This window comes from Aethalodelphis obliquidens, unplaced genomic scaffold (assembly GCF_003676395.1).
Source record: "Aethalodelphis obliquidens isolate GAN/ISIS:26980383/991018 unplaced genomic scaffold, ASM367639v1 scaffold51, whole genome shotgun sequence".
Taxonomy (NCBI): domain Eukaryota; kingdom Metazoa; phylum Chordata; class Mammalia; order Artiodactyla; family Delphinidae; genus Aethalodelphis; species Aethalodelphis obliquidens.
The window spans coordinates 8,455,502-8,467,951 of record NW_020837995.1 but is presented as its reverse complement, the minus strand read 5'-3'; the positions used below and the strand labels follow the sequence as shown (position 1 = coordinate 8,467,951).

Sequence of the window (12,450 nt, the reverse complement as noted above, 5' to 3'; positions counted from 1 at the left end):
GAACTAAAGCCAAACTTGAAAATGCAGTTGCCTAACCAGCCGTTTCAGTCACTACATTCAGCTGCCTTTGCCTCTACCTCTCACACTACTTACTGATGGGAATGTAAAGTGGTTTAATCTTTTTGGAGGGTAGTATGGTATTACCTATCAATCAGTATTTAAAGCTATCAACTCCGCAATTATACTAAAAATTTGCTCTACAGAAGCACCGTGTACAAGTGTGAAAGGATATAAGGATGTTCACTATAGATTGTAATAATGAAAAACTGCAAATACCTAAAATTTCAACAATAGGGGATGGATTAAAGTATGGTGTAGTCACACAATGGAACACAAGGCAGCTATTATTTTTTAAAAGTCCTAGAGAAAAGCAACTTGCAGAAAAATTTGTAAGGCATGATCCCATTTTTATTTTAAAATACAGATAGATTTATGTATCTATGAAGAGAAAACAGTCCATAAAAAGACCTTTTAATTATTAATAGTAGTTACCTCCAGAGTAGGGGTAAGGAGAGGGGGGCTATAATAAAAATTAAATTTTTAAAAAGGGTACCATGGGCTTTGCTGATGGTGCAGTGGTTAAGAATCCACCTGCCAATGCAGGGGACATGGGTTCGAGCCCTGGTCCGAGAAGATCCCACATGCCACGGAGCAACTAAGCCCATGCACCACAACTACTGGCCCTGGGCCCTAGAGCCCACAAGCCACAACTACTGAGACCATGTGCTACAACTACTGAAGCCCGCGTGCCTAGAGCCTGTGCTCTGCAACAAGAGAAGCCACTGCCATGAGAAGCCCGTGCACCGCAATGAGAGTAGTCCCTGCTCACCACAGCTAGAGAAAGCCCGTGCGCAGCAATGAAGACCCAATGCAGCCAAAAACAAATAAATTAAAAATAAATAAATAGAAAGGGTAACATTTTACAAGGGGAAAAAAACACATTCAAGTCCAGCCACTGTTAACTAGAGGAAAGATCAACTGGATTCAACCTGAGCTCCTTAAGGGCAATAACTTTTTCACAGATTCTGTACAACTGTTCTAGCACCTAGCACAGTAACTGACTGACACAGAGACCAATTACTTGACTAGCATGTGGAAGGTGGAAGTACACATGCATGTGCACGTACACACACACACACACACACGCACACAAAACCCCTGTTTCTTAAGTGTCTGCAGACTAGTGGAGTCATGGTAGTCAGGGATTTTTGTTTTCAATAGAGACTGAAGTAATGCTGCTCAATAGAAATTTGTGTGATGATAGAAGTGCTCTCCACATATGCTGTGCAATAGACCAAGTGAATTGGACATTGGAAATGTGGCTAGTGCAAGTGAATAATTGCATATTAAATTTTATTTAATTTAAATTAATTTAAATTTAAATCACCACACATGGCTAGTATTAGACAATGCAGATTTGAAGGATTTGTTGAAATACATAGACTCCTCAGAAAAAAACATGCATACAGAAAATTTTGCATACAATTTCAAGAGATCCAGGGACCCTATCAAGCCCATCCATGTGTCCTTACTTCAAGAACTTCTGAAGCTGACTAAAAGAATGCGAATAAGACAAACAGGACTAGAGAGGGAAAGAAAATGGGCAAAGGTTAATGTTCCCATTCAGAACCCTGGAAGACAACAGACTAGGTATGGAGATAGCCTCTGCCCCCTTCCTCCTCCCATCACACAGAACATTGACCTCCCTGTATGTTAACTGTTTACTGGTCTTCCTCACATCATGTTGTACACTGCAGACTGTGTACTCCATAAGAGCAGGGACCATATCTATCTTATTCACCATTATATAAACAGAGTCTGGTATAAAATTAATACACAGTTGGTACTCAAATGTCTGCTGAATGAATGAGTTTTACCAGGCATCTGATTTTTGCCAGTCCTAGGAAACCAGAGCTCCTGAGTTAAGGAGGGTCTCAGTGATAAGAGGAATTGGTTGGCTCATAAGAGATTAAAGAGAGTTTTCACAAAGCTGGGCAGATACTCAGATCGATGTGAATCTTGTCTTAGCCAGGCTGTTTCTATGCTTTGTAGTTCAGAGCGCCCTGTTGAAATACAAGCCATGCAAAGACTTCCATAGTCAGTGACAGTGAATCATACACTGAGACCAGAGGGCCAAAAGTCCCCAAAACATTTCTCCTTGGGTGCCACCTCCATCTTCTCTAGCTCTGGAATACCCCTGCCTTCTCTTACATTTCCCCTCTACCTGGAATCCTTCTCATGTCTCTACTGGGCAAATTCTAACTCATTGTTAAACGCCTCTTCCTCTGGGAAATCAGTGCTGGCACTTCCAGACTGAATTATGCCATATGTCCGCTGTTCCCTTTGTATTTTGCACACTTAAACATATGTGCTCTATCAGGGCAGAGCCTAGTCATTCATTTCTGTATCCCAGCACTAAATAATGTCTGGCATATAGTAGGTGGTTAACAACCAGTATGAACCACTAAAAGCATATAAACTCAATGTGTTTCTCCACCCACACTACTGTTCAGTATGTGCCATCCTAATGAGTGTGAGGTGATATCTTTGATAGTTTTGATTTGCATTGTCCTGATGTTGAGCATCTTTTCATATGCTTGTTGGCCATTTGTATGGCCTATTTAGAGTATAGGTTTCCTTTTGGGTGAGGAAAATGGCTACTATCAAAAAACCAAAGTAACAAGTGTTGGAGAGGATGTAGAGAATTGGAACCCTTGTGCATTGATAGAATTGTAGAATGGTGCAACCGCTATGGAGGGCCCTCAAAAAATTAAAAGCAGAAATACCATATGATCCAGCTGAGGGAAACCAAAATGTCACCCCAAAATATGCCCCTTCCTCACTCCCACTGCAGGAGACACGGGTTGGATCCCCAGTCGGGGAACTAAGATCCTGCATGCCCTGTCACACGGCCAAAATAAGGTTTATGTTAATGCAGTGACTTTTGGAAAACCCTTAAGGTTGGGAGCTGGTTGCCAGAGGAACCAACCCTGGAACTTCCAGCACCACCATCAAACTCCAACCTCTGGAAAAGAAAGGCTAGAGTTTGACTTAATAACCAACGGCCAATGATATAATCAGTCATGCCTTGGTAATGAAACCTCCCTAAAAATCTCTAATGACAAGGTTCAGAGAGCTTCCGAGTTGGTGAGCAAGAAGGCATCCACATGCTGGAGAGTGGCACACCTGAGCTCTACGGTATGAGAAGCTCCTGTGCTCAGAACCCTTCCAGACCTAGCCCTGTGTATCTCTTCATCTTGCTTGTTTTTCCTGTCCTTTAAAATCCCTTGTAATAAACCAGTAATTGAGTAAGGAAACTGCTTTCCTGAGTTTTGTGAGCCATTCTAATAAATGGTTGAACCTGAGGAGGCGGTTGTGGGAACCTTTGATTCACAGTGGGTCAGAAGCACAGGTAACAATCTGGACTTGCCATTGGCATTTGAAGTTGGGGAAAGTCTTGTGGGACCAAATCCTTAACTTGTGGCATCTGACCCTATCTCCAGGTAGATGGTGTCAGAGATGAGTTACAGTGTAGGACACCCAGCTTGTGTCAGAGAATTGCTTGATGTGGGGAAACCACCACATATTTGAAGTAGAGTATTCTGTGAGTAAAGGAAAATGAGTTTTTCTTTCCTGGTATCTAAAATAGTTAAACACATAGAAGCAGAGAGTAGAATGATGATGCCAGGGATTGGGGGCAGGGGGACATAGGGAACTGCTATTCAACAAGTATAAAGTTTCAGTTACGCAAGATACTTAAGTTCCAGAGATGCTGTACCACACCATGCCTACAGTTAACAATATCGTATTGTACACATTGAAATTTGTTAAGGTGTAGATCTCATGTTAAGTGTTCTTACCATAATAAATAATAAACAAATAAAAGTTTTGTGAATCACAGGACACTGCCAATAAAGTGAAAAGACAACCTACAGAATGGGAGAAAATATTTGCAAATCATGTATCTTTTAAGGGTCTTATATCCAGAATACATAAAAACTCTTATAACTCAAAAACAACAAGCCAATCTGAATTAAAAATGGGCAAAAGATTTGAATAGACATTTCTGCAAAGAAGATACACAAATGTCCAACAAGCACATGAAAAGATGTTTAACATTATTAGTTACAAGGGAAATGCAAATCAAAACCACAATGAGAGGGCTTCCCTGGTGGTGCAGTGGTTGAGAGTCCGCCTGCCAATGCAAGGGACACGGCTTCGTGTCCCGGTCTGGGAAGATCTCACATGCCGCGGAGCGGCTGGGCCCGTGACCCATGGCCGCTGAGCCTGCGCGTCCAGAGCGGAGCCTGTGCTCCGCAACGGGAGAGGCCACAACAGTGAGAGGCCCAGGTACCGCAAAAAAAAAAACCAAACAAAAAAACACCACTATGAAATAATACTTTAATCCCACTAGAATGACTACAATCAAAACAATGGAAAACAACAAGTGTTGGTGAGAATGGAGAGAAACTGGAACCGTTGTGCATTGCCCGTGGGAATGTAAAATGGTTCAGCTGCTGTGGGAAAGTTTGGTGATTTCCCCCAAAATTAAACACAGAATTACCATATGACCCAGCAATTCCACTCCTTGGTATGTACTTGAAAGAACAGAAAACATGTGTTCAAACAAAAATTTGTATACAAATGTTCATAGCAGCACTATTCACAACCGCCAAAAGGTGGAAACAACCCAATGTCCGTCAACCGATGAATGGATATACAAAATGTGGTTTATAACCATGCAATGGAACATTATTCAGCCATAGACAGGAACGAAGTACTGATGCGTGCTATAAATTGGATGAACTCAGGGAACTTCCCTGGCGGTCCAATGGCTGACTCTGTGCTTCAAATGCCGGGGGCGCAGGTTTGATCCCTGGTCAGGGAACTAGGATCCCACATGTCACATGGCGTGGCCAAAAAAACAAAATGGGATGAACCCTGAAAACACGATGCTAAACAAAAGATGACAGACACAAAAGGTCACATATTATGTGATTCCATTTGTAAAAAATGTCCAGAATAGGCAAATCCATAGAGACAGAAAGTTGACGAATGGAATCAGGGGCTGGGAGGAAGAGGAAATGGGGATTACCTATTTAAAGAGTACGGGTTTCCTTTTGGGTGATGAAAATGTTTTGGAACTAATTAAGAGGTTATGGCTGCACATCACTGTGAATGTATGAAACACCACTAAACTGTATATCTTAGAATGGTAATTGTGTTATGTGAACTTTACCTCAATTAAAAAACCAAAAAGACTAGTAAGAAAACCAGACACACAAGGTATTAGAAAAAGAGATCTATTTTACAAACCAAAAAGTCCCCAAACTCTAGCTGGAGGGAGAAGGAAGGAGGTAGCAAGTATGAGCAGGTCCTTTAAGAGCCCAATCTCACCCCTGAGAAAGTCTGAGTACCACCCCATGTGGTCAACTCCTACTTCATGGCCCATCCCCGTTCCAGTCTGAGAAGTAATCCCTCCATTGGCCACAGCCCTCAGTCCTCTTGCCAGTCATCCTGTGCCCAGGCAGGCATGGGTGAAAAGTACTTGAAGTCTGGTCCTTTATAGCACAGGGCATGCAGGAACATCACAAGGTCCTGCGGCAAGGGGTCCTGTCGCACTAGCCGGCACTCTGCACAGAGTGGGTCTGTCTCTTGATCCACGACATCGATTTCCGTTGCCTTCCCTGATGCCAAGGGCACTGTGTCCAGATCCTGAGGGCCTGCCTCAACTGCTCCATCCATCTTCTGGGCAGATGCAGCCAACTCTCCTAGGCAGTCTTTGCCCAGCTCTGAGGAAGGGGCTGTAGAGTCTGGGAGTCCTGGAGACAGGTCACCCTCACAGAGATCTAGCACATCCAGACTCTGTTTGGCCTGGTGCTCTGCCACAAGGTCCCGCAGTAGTTCCTCATCTGTCTTTGGAATGTGGCCGCCTCGGCCTCGGGAGGGGCCCCAGGCGATTGAGTTGTAGATGGGGTCATTGAGAATGGGGTGACCCAGGAACTGGAGGTGGACTCGGATCTGGTGGGTGCGGCCTGTGAGTGGCCGGCACCGTACCACACTGGAGTGGCCATTGTAGCTCAGTCTCTGGAACACTGTCTCACAGGGCTTGCCCCGAGGATCTACACGGCATACCCCTACCTTGTAGGACACCACCAAGATGGGTTCCTTGCAGGTTACTTCCTCAGCAGGGAACTCCCCCTCCACCCGGCACACGTACTCCTTCTCCAGCTACACAGGAGGGGAGAGGGAGAAAGTCAGCACAAAGCCTAAACGCATGAAGCCCAAACCCTCTGCAGTGAGGACAATGGACCTGTGTCAGACATTAAAGGATTCAAACCCCAGCTCCACCATTTGCCAGTTGCGCAATCCTAGGCACATTACTTACTTAGCCTCTTTAAATCCCATTAACTTGTCTGGAAAATGTTTGATTAGAAAAGCATTTACACCAACAGGGCTGTTATACGGATTCAGTCAGCTGGGCTCTAACGTACTTGGTACTGGAGCTTGGTATACAGTAAACAATAAATATATTACAATCAGATCCAGAATTACAAGTCTCAAGACCACAATCACCACCATTTAACTCTTCTACCCAAGCATCTTCCAACGCCATCCAGAATTCTTCCCACCAAGTAGATTCTCACCACAGTCTTAAAAACCCTGCTCAGCCTGTCAGCACTTTAAATCTTCAAAACAGCATATTACTGAGAGGCAGTATATGCCATCTCTAAAGATCTTTTGAAACATGAGAGATAATAACCTGTCTCTGGCACTTTAGGTGTTGACCTTCCTGAAGATAGGCGGCATGACCAGATAAACACGAAGGCTCACTTCAGATCTAGAACTCAGTGACACCCTTTCAACACAGAGCATTCATGAGGTCAGAAGGTGGCCTGCAGGAGGCAAAAGCTTGGCTCACCTGCCGGTCCCGAACCTGTTCATGAATTCTCTCCGAGACGGCTGCTGTCTTGGCAAACATAAGGACCCCAGAGGTAAGGCGGTCAAGCCGATGCAATGGGTGTAGCTCCTTGAGTTGGTGCTCCTTGCCCAGGATGAAGATGACCGTGTTGTGTCGGAAGCGGCCACAGGGGTGGACAGGAATGGAAGAAGGCTTGTCTACAACCACCACATCTTCGTTCTCTGCTAGCAGGCGGACGGGTTCTGCTGTAACTGGTGGCTCATGCCTGTGCACTGTGTTCCGTAAGAAGTCATTGTCCTGCCAATGACATAGGCAACCAGTCAGCCCAGGGTCCAGCCACCTATAATCAGTCAGCAGCACACACAGCTTCCTCCCCTCTTCCTTACTGACATGGAAGAATGGTCACAGTACATCCTTAAACAGAAAAAGCAGTGTGCATAGTGTAGTCTCACTTTGCAAAAACACAGACATACAGGTAGATAGCAGACATTGAAAAACTCATAGGATATACACAAAATGTTAACGGTGATATCCCTGGGTGGTAAGAGTATGGATTTTTGTTGTTATTCTGCTTATTCGTATTTTCTCTACCACAAAGTTATATTCGAAAAGTAAATTTTTCTAAAATAAAGGGAAAAAACCTCCATAAATCATCACTTATTGTGACCTTGAACAAACACCAAGCTCTAAGTCCAGAGATTTGGGCTCTACACCTGGATTTGCTATAGGCCTACTGTATGCTCTAAGGAAAGTCACTTAACTTCTCTAGGCCTCAGTTTCTTCATCTGTAAAATGTGAGGGTCAGTCCAGACCTCTGCTTCTCAAAACTGGGATGGGAGAGGGGATTCAAACCACTCACTCTCCAAATGCCTTGCATCCCCTCACAACTATGGTGAGGCAGTGTTAATAACAAGGGTGTCTGGTACCTCAGCTGTGATGGAATTTTAAAGAGTCAAAGCACTGGGCTAGACAATTCTAGTCTCAATCTCTGTCATTTCACAATTCTATCTTATCAGGCTCTGTGATAAATAATTTAAGCAGAAGTTATAAGGACACAGGCGTTGGAAGTGGCACTGTTACCTTACCTCTGTGAGGTTTACCTTAGTTTTCTCAGCTTCCTCACAGGTAAAATGAGGTGGCAGTATCTACTCCACAAGTTTGTCATTAGAATTAAATGTTAAAGTACCTAATGCTTAACTCTGTGCCCAGCACACAGTCAGGAGATATAAATGATAGTCTCGGTTATTACTATTTGTATAGAGATCTACAACGCAAGGTAGAAAGTCATAAGCACCAGTGCCACAAGACAGTGCGTAAAAGGAGCTATGAGAATTACAACCTCTGTCCCTTGGAAACACCGAAGACGCCTTGATGGAGGGGATAAGTGGGCTGAGTTCTTAAGCATACAGGCTGTCTACCTGCGGAGATGGGGCGCTAAAAGAGTGTTCCAAGTGAAAATGAGAACGCTTCAGAATTACCCCGATTTTACTCCAGTACCTATGCCCTAGTAACTATGAAATAAAACCCTGCCCCCTTTTGGGCAGGCCCCATGAGGACTCCACCTTGAGCACAACGCTGAGGTCCTGTACTGGCTCCTCGTTGAGGTGCAGGCGTCCTGCCCTGACCGCGGCTTCGTAGTAGGCAAGAGGCTGGGCTCGGAACTCGGTGCTGAAGACGTGCAGCAAGCTGTGGCCCACCCAGCGGCCTTTGCAGTAAGTTTGGAAGTCAAAGTAATAGGGCCGCACCTTGCGCAGGCCGCCCTCAAAGTAGTAGCTGGTCTCGGCAAAGTGTTCATCGCCGAAGCTAACGCCTGCCCGCCGCTTCTTCGGGGGCGGCACGACGCGTTCCCCGGTTGCTCCCCGCCGCTTCTTCCGCTTGCCGGGGCCCGGGCCTACAGTCGCGGCCTGCTCCCCGCTCCCTGCGGCCTGCGTCGCGTCCCCCGGGGCCGGCTCCACTCCTGGGCCCGCTGGCTCCGGGCGCCCTGGGGGCTGCTCACCCCTCGCGTAGCCACCCGCATCTCCATTTTGCTGAGCCGGAGCCCCCAGCCCGCTAGCTGCCTCGGCCCTGGTCGAAAGTGTTTCCGCCATGGGGCCCCTACGGCCACCCCAAGTCCTGTCAAAGGTGAGACGCCGGAGGTTGAAGCACACTCGCCCAAAAACCTGGAGCCACACGCGGCCGCCCAGCCACATGACCACCCAACCGCGGCGGCCATGTCGCGCTCTGATGACGTAACTCGGCACCAACCAATCAGTGACGCCTAGTGCCGAGGCGGGACTGCGTTAAGAATAGGAGTGAAGGAGTGAACAGAATGAGTTGAGTTGAGAGGCTGTGAGAATGATTCATTAAGTGTAGATTCCATGTAGATATGCTCGACGTCCCTTGAGTCTGGAAAGACTCTTGAAAGTTATTTTAAAACAAAACAAAACAAAACAAAATGAGGATTGCTAAACTCTGAATATCCAAGAAGCACTGTGTTGTATACTTTAAAGGGTATATTTTGTGACTTATATAACTCAATAAAGCTGTTATATATGTAATTAAGCACACACATCTCAGAAGCAATGTTTTTACACTTGTCCTTCTCCCTAACAGCATGAGAAGGACTAGAGATCTCCCATTTGCCTCCCATATGCTCGTGTCCTGAGATTAAAACTCCAAGTAGATCAGAAGATGTATTTGTCAGAGTTCTTAAATGCAAAGTACTGAAACCAACTTCTGTTAACTTCATAAGAGACGGATTATTGAAAGGATATTAGTGCCTCATAGGATTCACAAGAGAGCCGGAGAACAGGCTCAGAAACATCCAAATCAAGAGAAGCCAAGGCCTCTGAGAACCAGCCACATGACAAAAGGGTGAATTGTATGGAATGTGAATTATATTTCAATAACGTTGTTTTTTTTTTAAATACTCAAAATGTGGTCTGTGGATTAGCAACATGGGCAACAACTGCTGGAACCGCAGAATCTTTTTCCTCCTTCCCTCCAGATCAGCTGAGTGAGAATCTGCATTTTAACAAGATCCTCAGATCATCTGTTTGCATATTAAAGTTTGAAAAGGACTTTTATAGACCACGCAAAGTAGATTTTTGTCGTACCCTTTGGACATCCAGCATCTTCTCAACACTCTTGTGTGGGGAATTTCCCACATTAAGTACTGCCTCCAAGAGGTGGAATTCAGAAACTGGCCTTCCCAGCCTCCCTTGCAACTTGGGCATCCATCACCTGGGCTCCTTTGATCAGGCAGAACCTTTGGTTCAGAGGCATATAGCAGAGGAAGCAGGCACAGTGTGGAATACATGTCTGACAAGATAGCATTGGAGGTATCTGATTTGGGGGACTAAGAGTGGGGGAAGTTCTTGTGTCCAGTGCCCAGCTGCAGTGTCTATGTTCAATGGCATTGGGGTGCTCCCTGAGAAGTCCCTCAGTGAGGTTTGGACACTGAGGTTTACTCAGTGGGTATAGACCCCAAGTCTGACTCTTTGGTCCATCTTGAGATCCTGTGAACTATTTACTATCCTTTAATACTGTGGTGTACAATAGAATAGCCATTAGCCACCTGTGGCTATTTAAATTAATTAAAATGAAAAAAAATTTTTAATTCAGTCCTTCAGTTACAGAAACTGCATCTCAAGTGCTCAATAATCACATGAAGCTAGTGGATACCTTATTGGACAGCTCAAATACAGAACATTTCTATCATCACAGAAATTTTATTGTACAGAGCAGCTTTAATTAATTCCTTTTACTGCTTAAACGGCTAGAATGAGCTCTATAGTTTGAACTAAGAACTCCACCTAACTTACTGTGATAAGGATTTAAGTCTTTAATTTAAGAGCAATGGGAAAGAGTTTCTGGGGTGTGTGTGTGTGTGTGTGTGTGTGTGTGACATGATCTAATCTCCATTTCAAAAAGATTACCCTGGTTGCAACTTGGAGAAGGGACTGAAGAGTGAATCACAAGGTCTAGCTCCAATTCAGTGTGGTCTTTGACCATGAGGGTTCTAATTTAAACATTCAGACACCAAACAAGTTTTGAACATTTGCCAAGCATCACTTGGCTCTAGAGATACAGAGGTAAGAAAGACATGGTTCCTGACCTCAGTGAAGGCCTAGGCTGGTTGAGGAAACAAATATAAAACATATTTGTGCTAATCACATTGTGGTTAAAGCAGAGACTAAGATAGAGGGATGCTGACTGCCCTCATGTGGCTTCCCAGTGTGAACAGTCCTTGGGGAGGGGGAGATCACCAGGGCTTATGGTTTCAGCTTTGCAAGTCCAGGATCTGGTTTGGATTTATTCAGTGCACACACTAATTAAACTCAAAGGACACAGATGAATCGCTAAGGGTGACCATTTTTTAATTTACAACTGTAATTTTAAGTTAAAAGGTGTATTCAATTTTATACCAGCCACTGTTTGTGCCTACTGTTAAAGGCACCCTCATCCTGGTATCAAGATATGTAAGAGGCCAAATATGAAATCAAGAGGTTTTTTTGGTGAGCAGGAAATTAGAGAAAACGTCATAAGTGAGTTGAAAGGCCATGGAGCAGCTCAATGAAGCACCCATAAATCTATGACAGTGATCCTTTCTATGAATCAGATGCTACCAGATTCGTGTCACCAGGTCGGGTGGCAGTTGGAGGACTCTGTGGATCTGCCCATCCTCATATATTCCCTGTGAATAAGCACTGCCAAAATCTTGCCTATTATTTGCTCCTTTGTTTTCTAACCTTCTTGCTTTCCACTTCCTTCTGTTTGCATATTCTAAGAATGGTTATAAATGTAACAGAGTACCTTGTAGTTCCCTTTCACATGGTGGTAGTTATTACCACCATAGCCACATTGATTGGCTTTGGACACATCTAGAGATTATACCCTCAGCCAAGCTACTTCTACAGATGGTTGGCTGATGTCTTTCTTCACGTGTCTTTTGGGAGACAGTAACCTGCCCTGGAAATTGGGGATCAGGTTGGGAGGGTTGCATCTCAGCGAACGGATAACCCCTGAAGGATATCAAAGGTCATCTCCTTTAAAAAAAAAAAAAAAAGAGTTTCTGACACACATTTCCCATGACCACTCTCTCCTTTATGTACTCTGGCCACACTTCCGTCATATCCTCTATAACTCTTTGATGTTATTTGTAAACTTGTCTGTCTCCATGGCGCTTCCTCCTAAGCTTTAAGGCTGGGACCCATACCAAGTCTTACCTGTCTTGAATTCCCGCTTAACACAATGCCTCGAACACAGCATGAGCTTGATGTCTATTGACTAAATGAATGTGGGAAAGCTACATAACTTGGTGAACGGGACCTGGATCTCCTGTGAGAGTAAGTAAAGTAATCGCTTCCAACCCCATTCGAGGAGCAGAAGTCCTCTAATTTGCGTATCGAAGGGCTGAAATTTTCGGGGACAAACAGCAGCCCAGAGAACGGCCGAGGAGATTAACTTGCTCAGGTAACCAAGAAAAGTCAAGGCCTTGGAAACTGGGCTTCCCTATCTGAGCAGGAACCACGTGGAAAGCGCCGTCC

General features: G+C 44.7%; 1 protein-coding gene and 1 long non-coding RNA gene across 2 annotated transcripts in view; one reads left to right on the top strand and one right to left on the bottom strand.

The window, feature by feature from the left end:
- The window catches only part of LOC113608041 (uncharacterized), a 542,162-nt gene extending 532,344 nt beyond the window's left edge, over nt 1-9,818 (top strand). The window contains exon 2 of the long non-coding RNA XR_003428189.1: nt 9,775-9,818. This is a non-coding gene — a long non-coding RNA (uncharacterized LOC113608041). The remainder of the gene's footprint in view (nt 1-9,774) is intronic.
- RPUSD2 (RNA pseudouridine synthase domain containing 2) lies at nt 5,288-9,134 on the bottom strand. Its single transcript, XM_027083918.1, has 3 exons — nt 8,485-9,134; nt 6,923-7,219; nt 5,288-6,231 (listed from the first exon to the last, which is right to left on the bottom strand). Exons 1-3 carry the CDS (start codon nt 9,109-9,111, stop codon nt 5,497-5,499), a joined length of 1,659 nt encoding a protein of 552 aa, XP_026939719.1. The 5' UTR covers nt 9,112-9,134; the 3' UTR covers nt 5,288-5,496.
- Nucleotides 9,819-12,450: the final 2,632 nt, after the last annotated feature.

Excerpts from the sequence above, each read along its gene's own strand:
- RPUSD2 (XM_027083918.1), bottom strand. The coding sequence starts at position 9,111 with ATGTGGCTGGGCGGCCGCGTGTGGCTCCAGGTTTTTGGGCGAGTGTGC. Across the intron at positions 7,220-8,484 it reads ACCTCAGCGTTGTGCTCAAG|GACAATGACTTCTTACGGAA; the intron begins GTGGAGTCCTCA and ends TGTCATTGGCAG. Across the intron at positions 6,232-6,922 it reads AACAGGTTCGGGACCGGCAG|CTGGAGAAGGAGTACGTGTG; the intron begins GTGAGCCAAGCT and ends CCTCCTGTGTAG.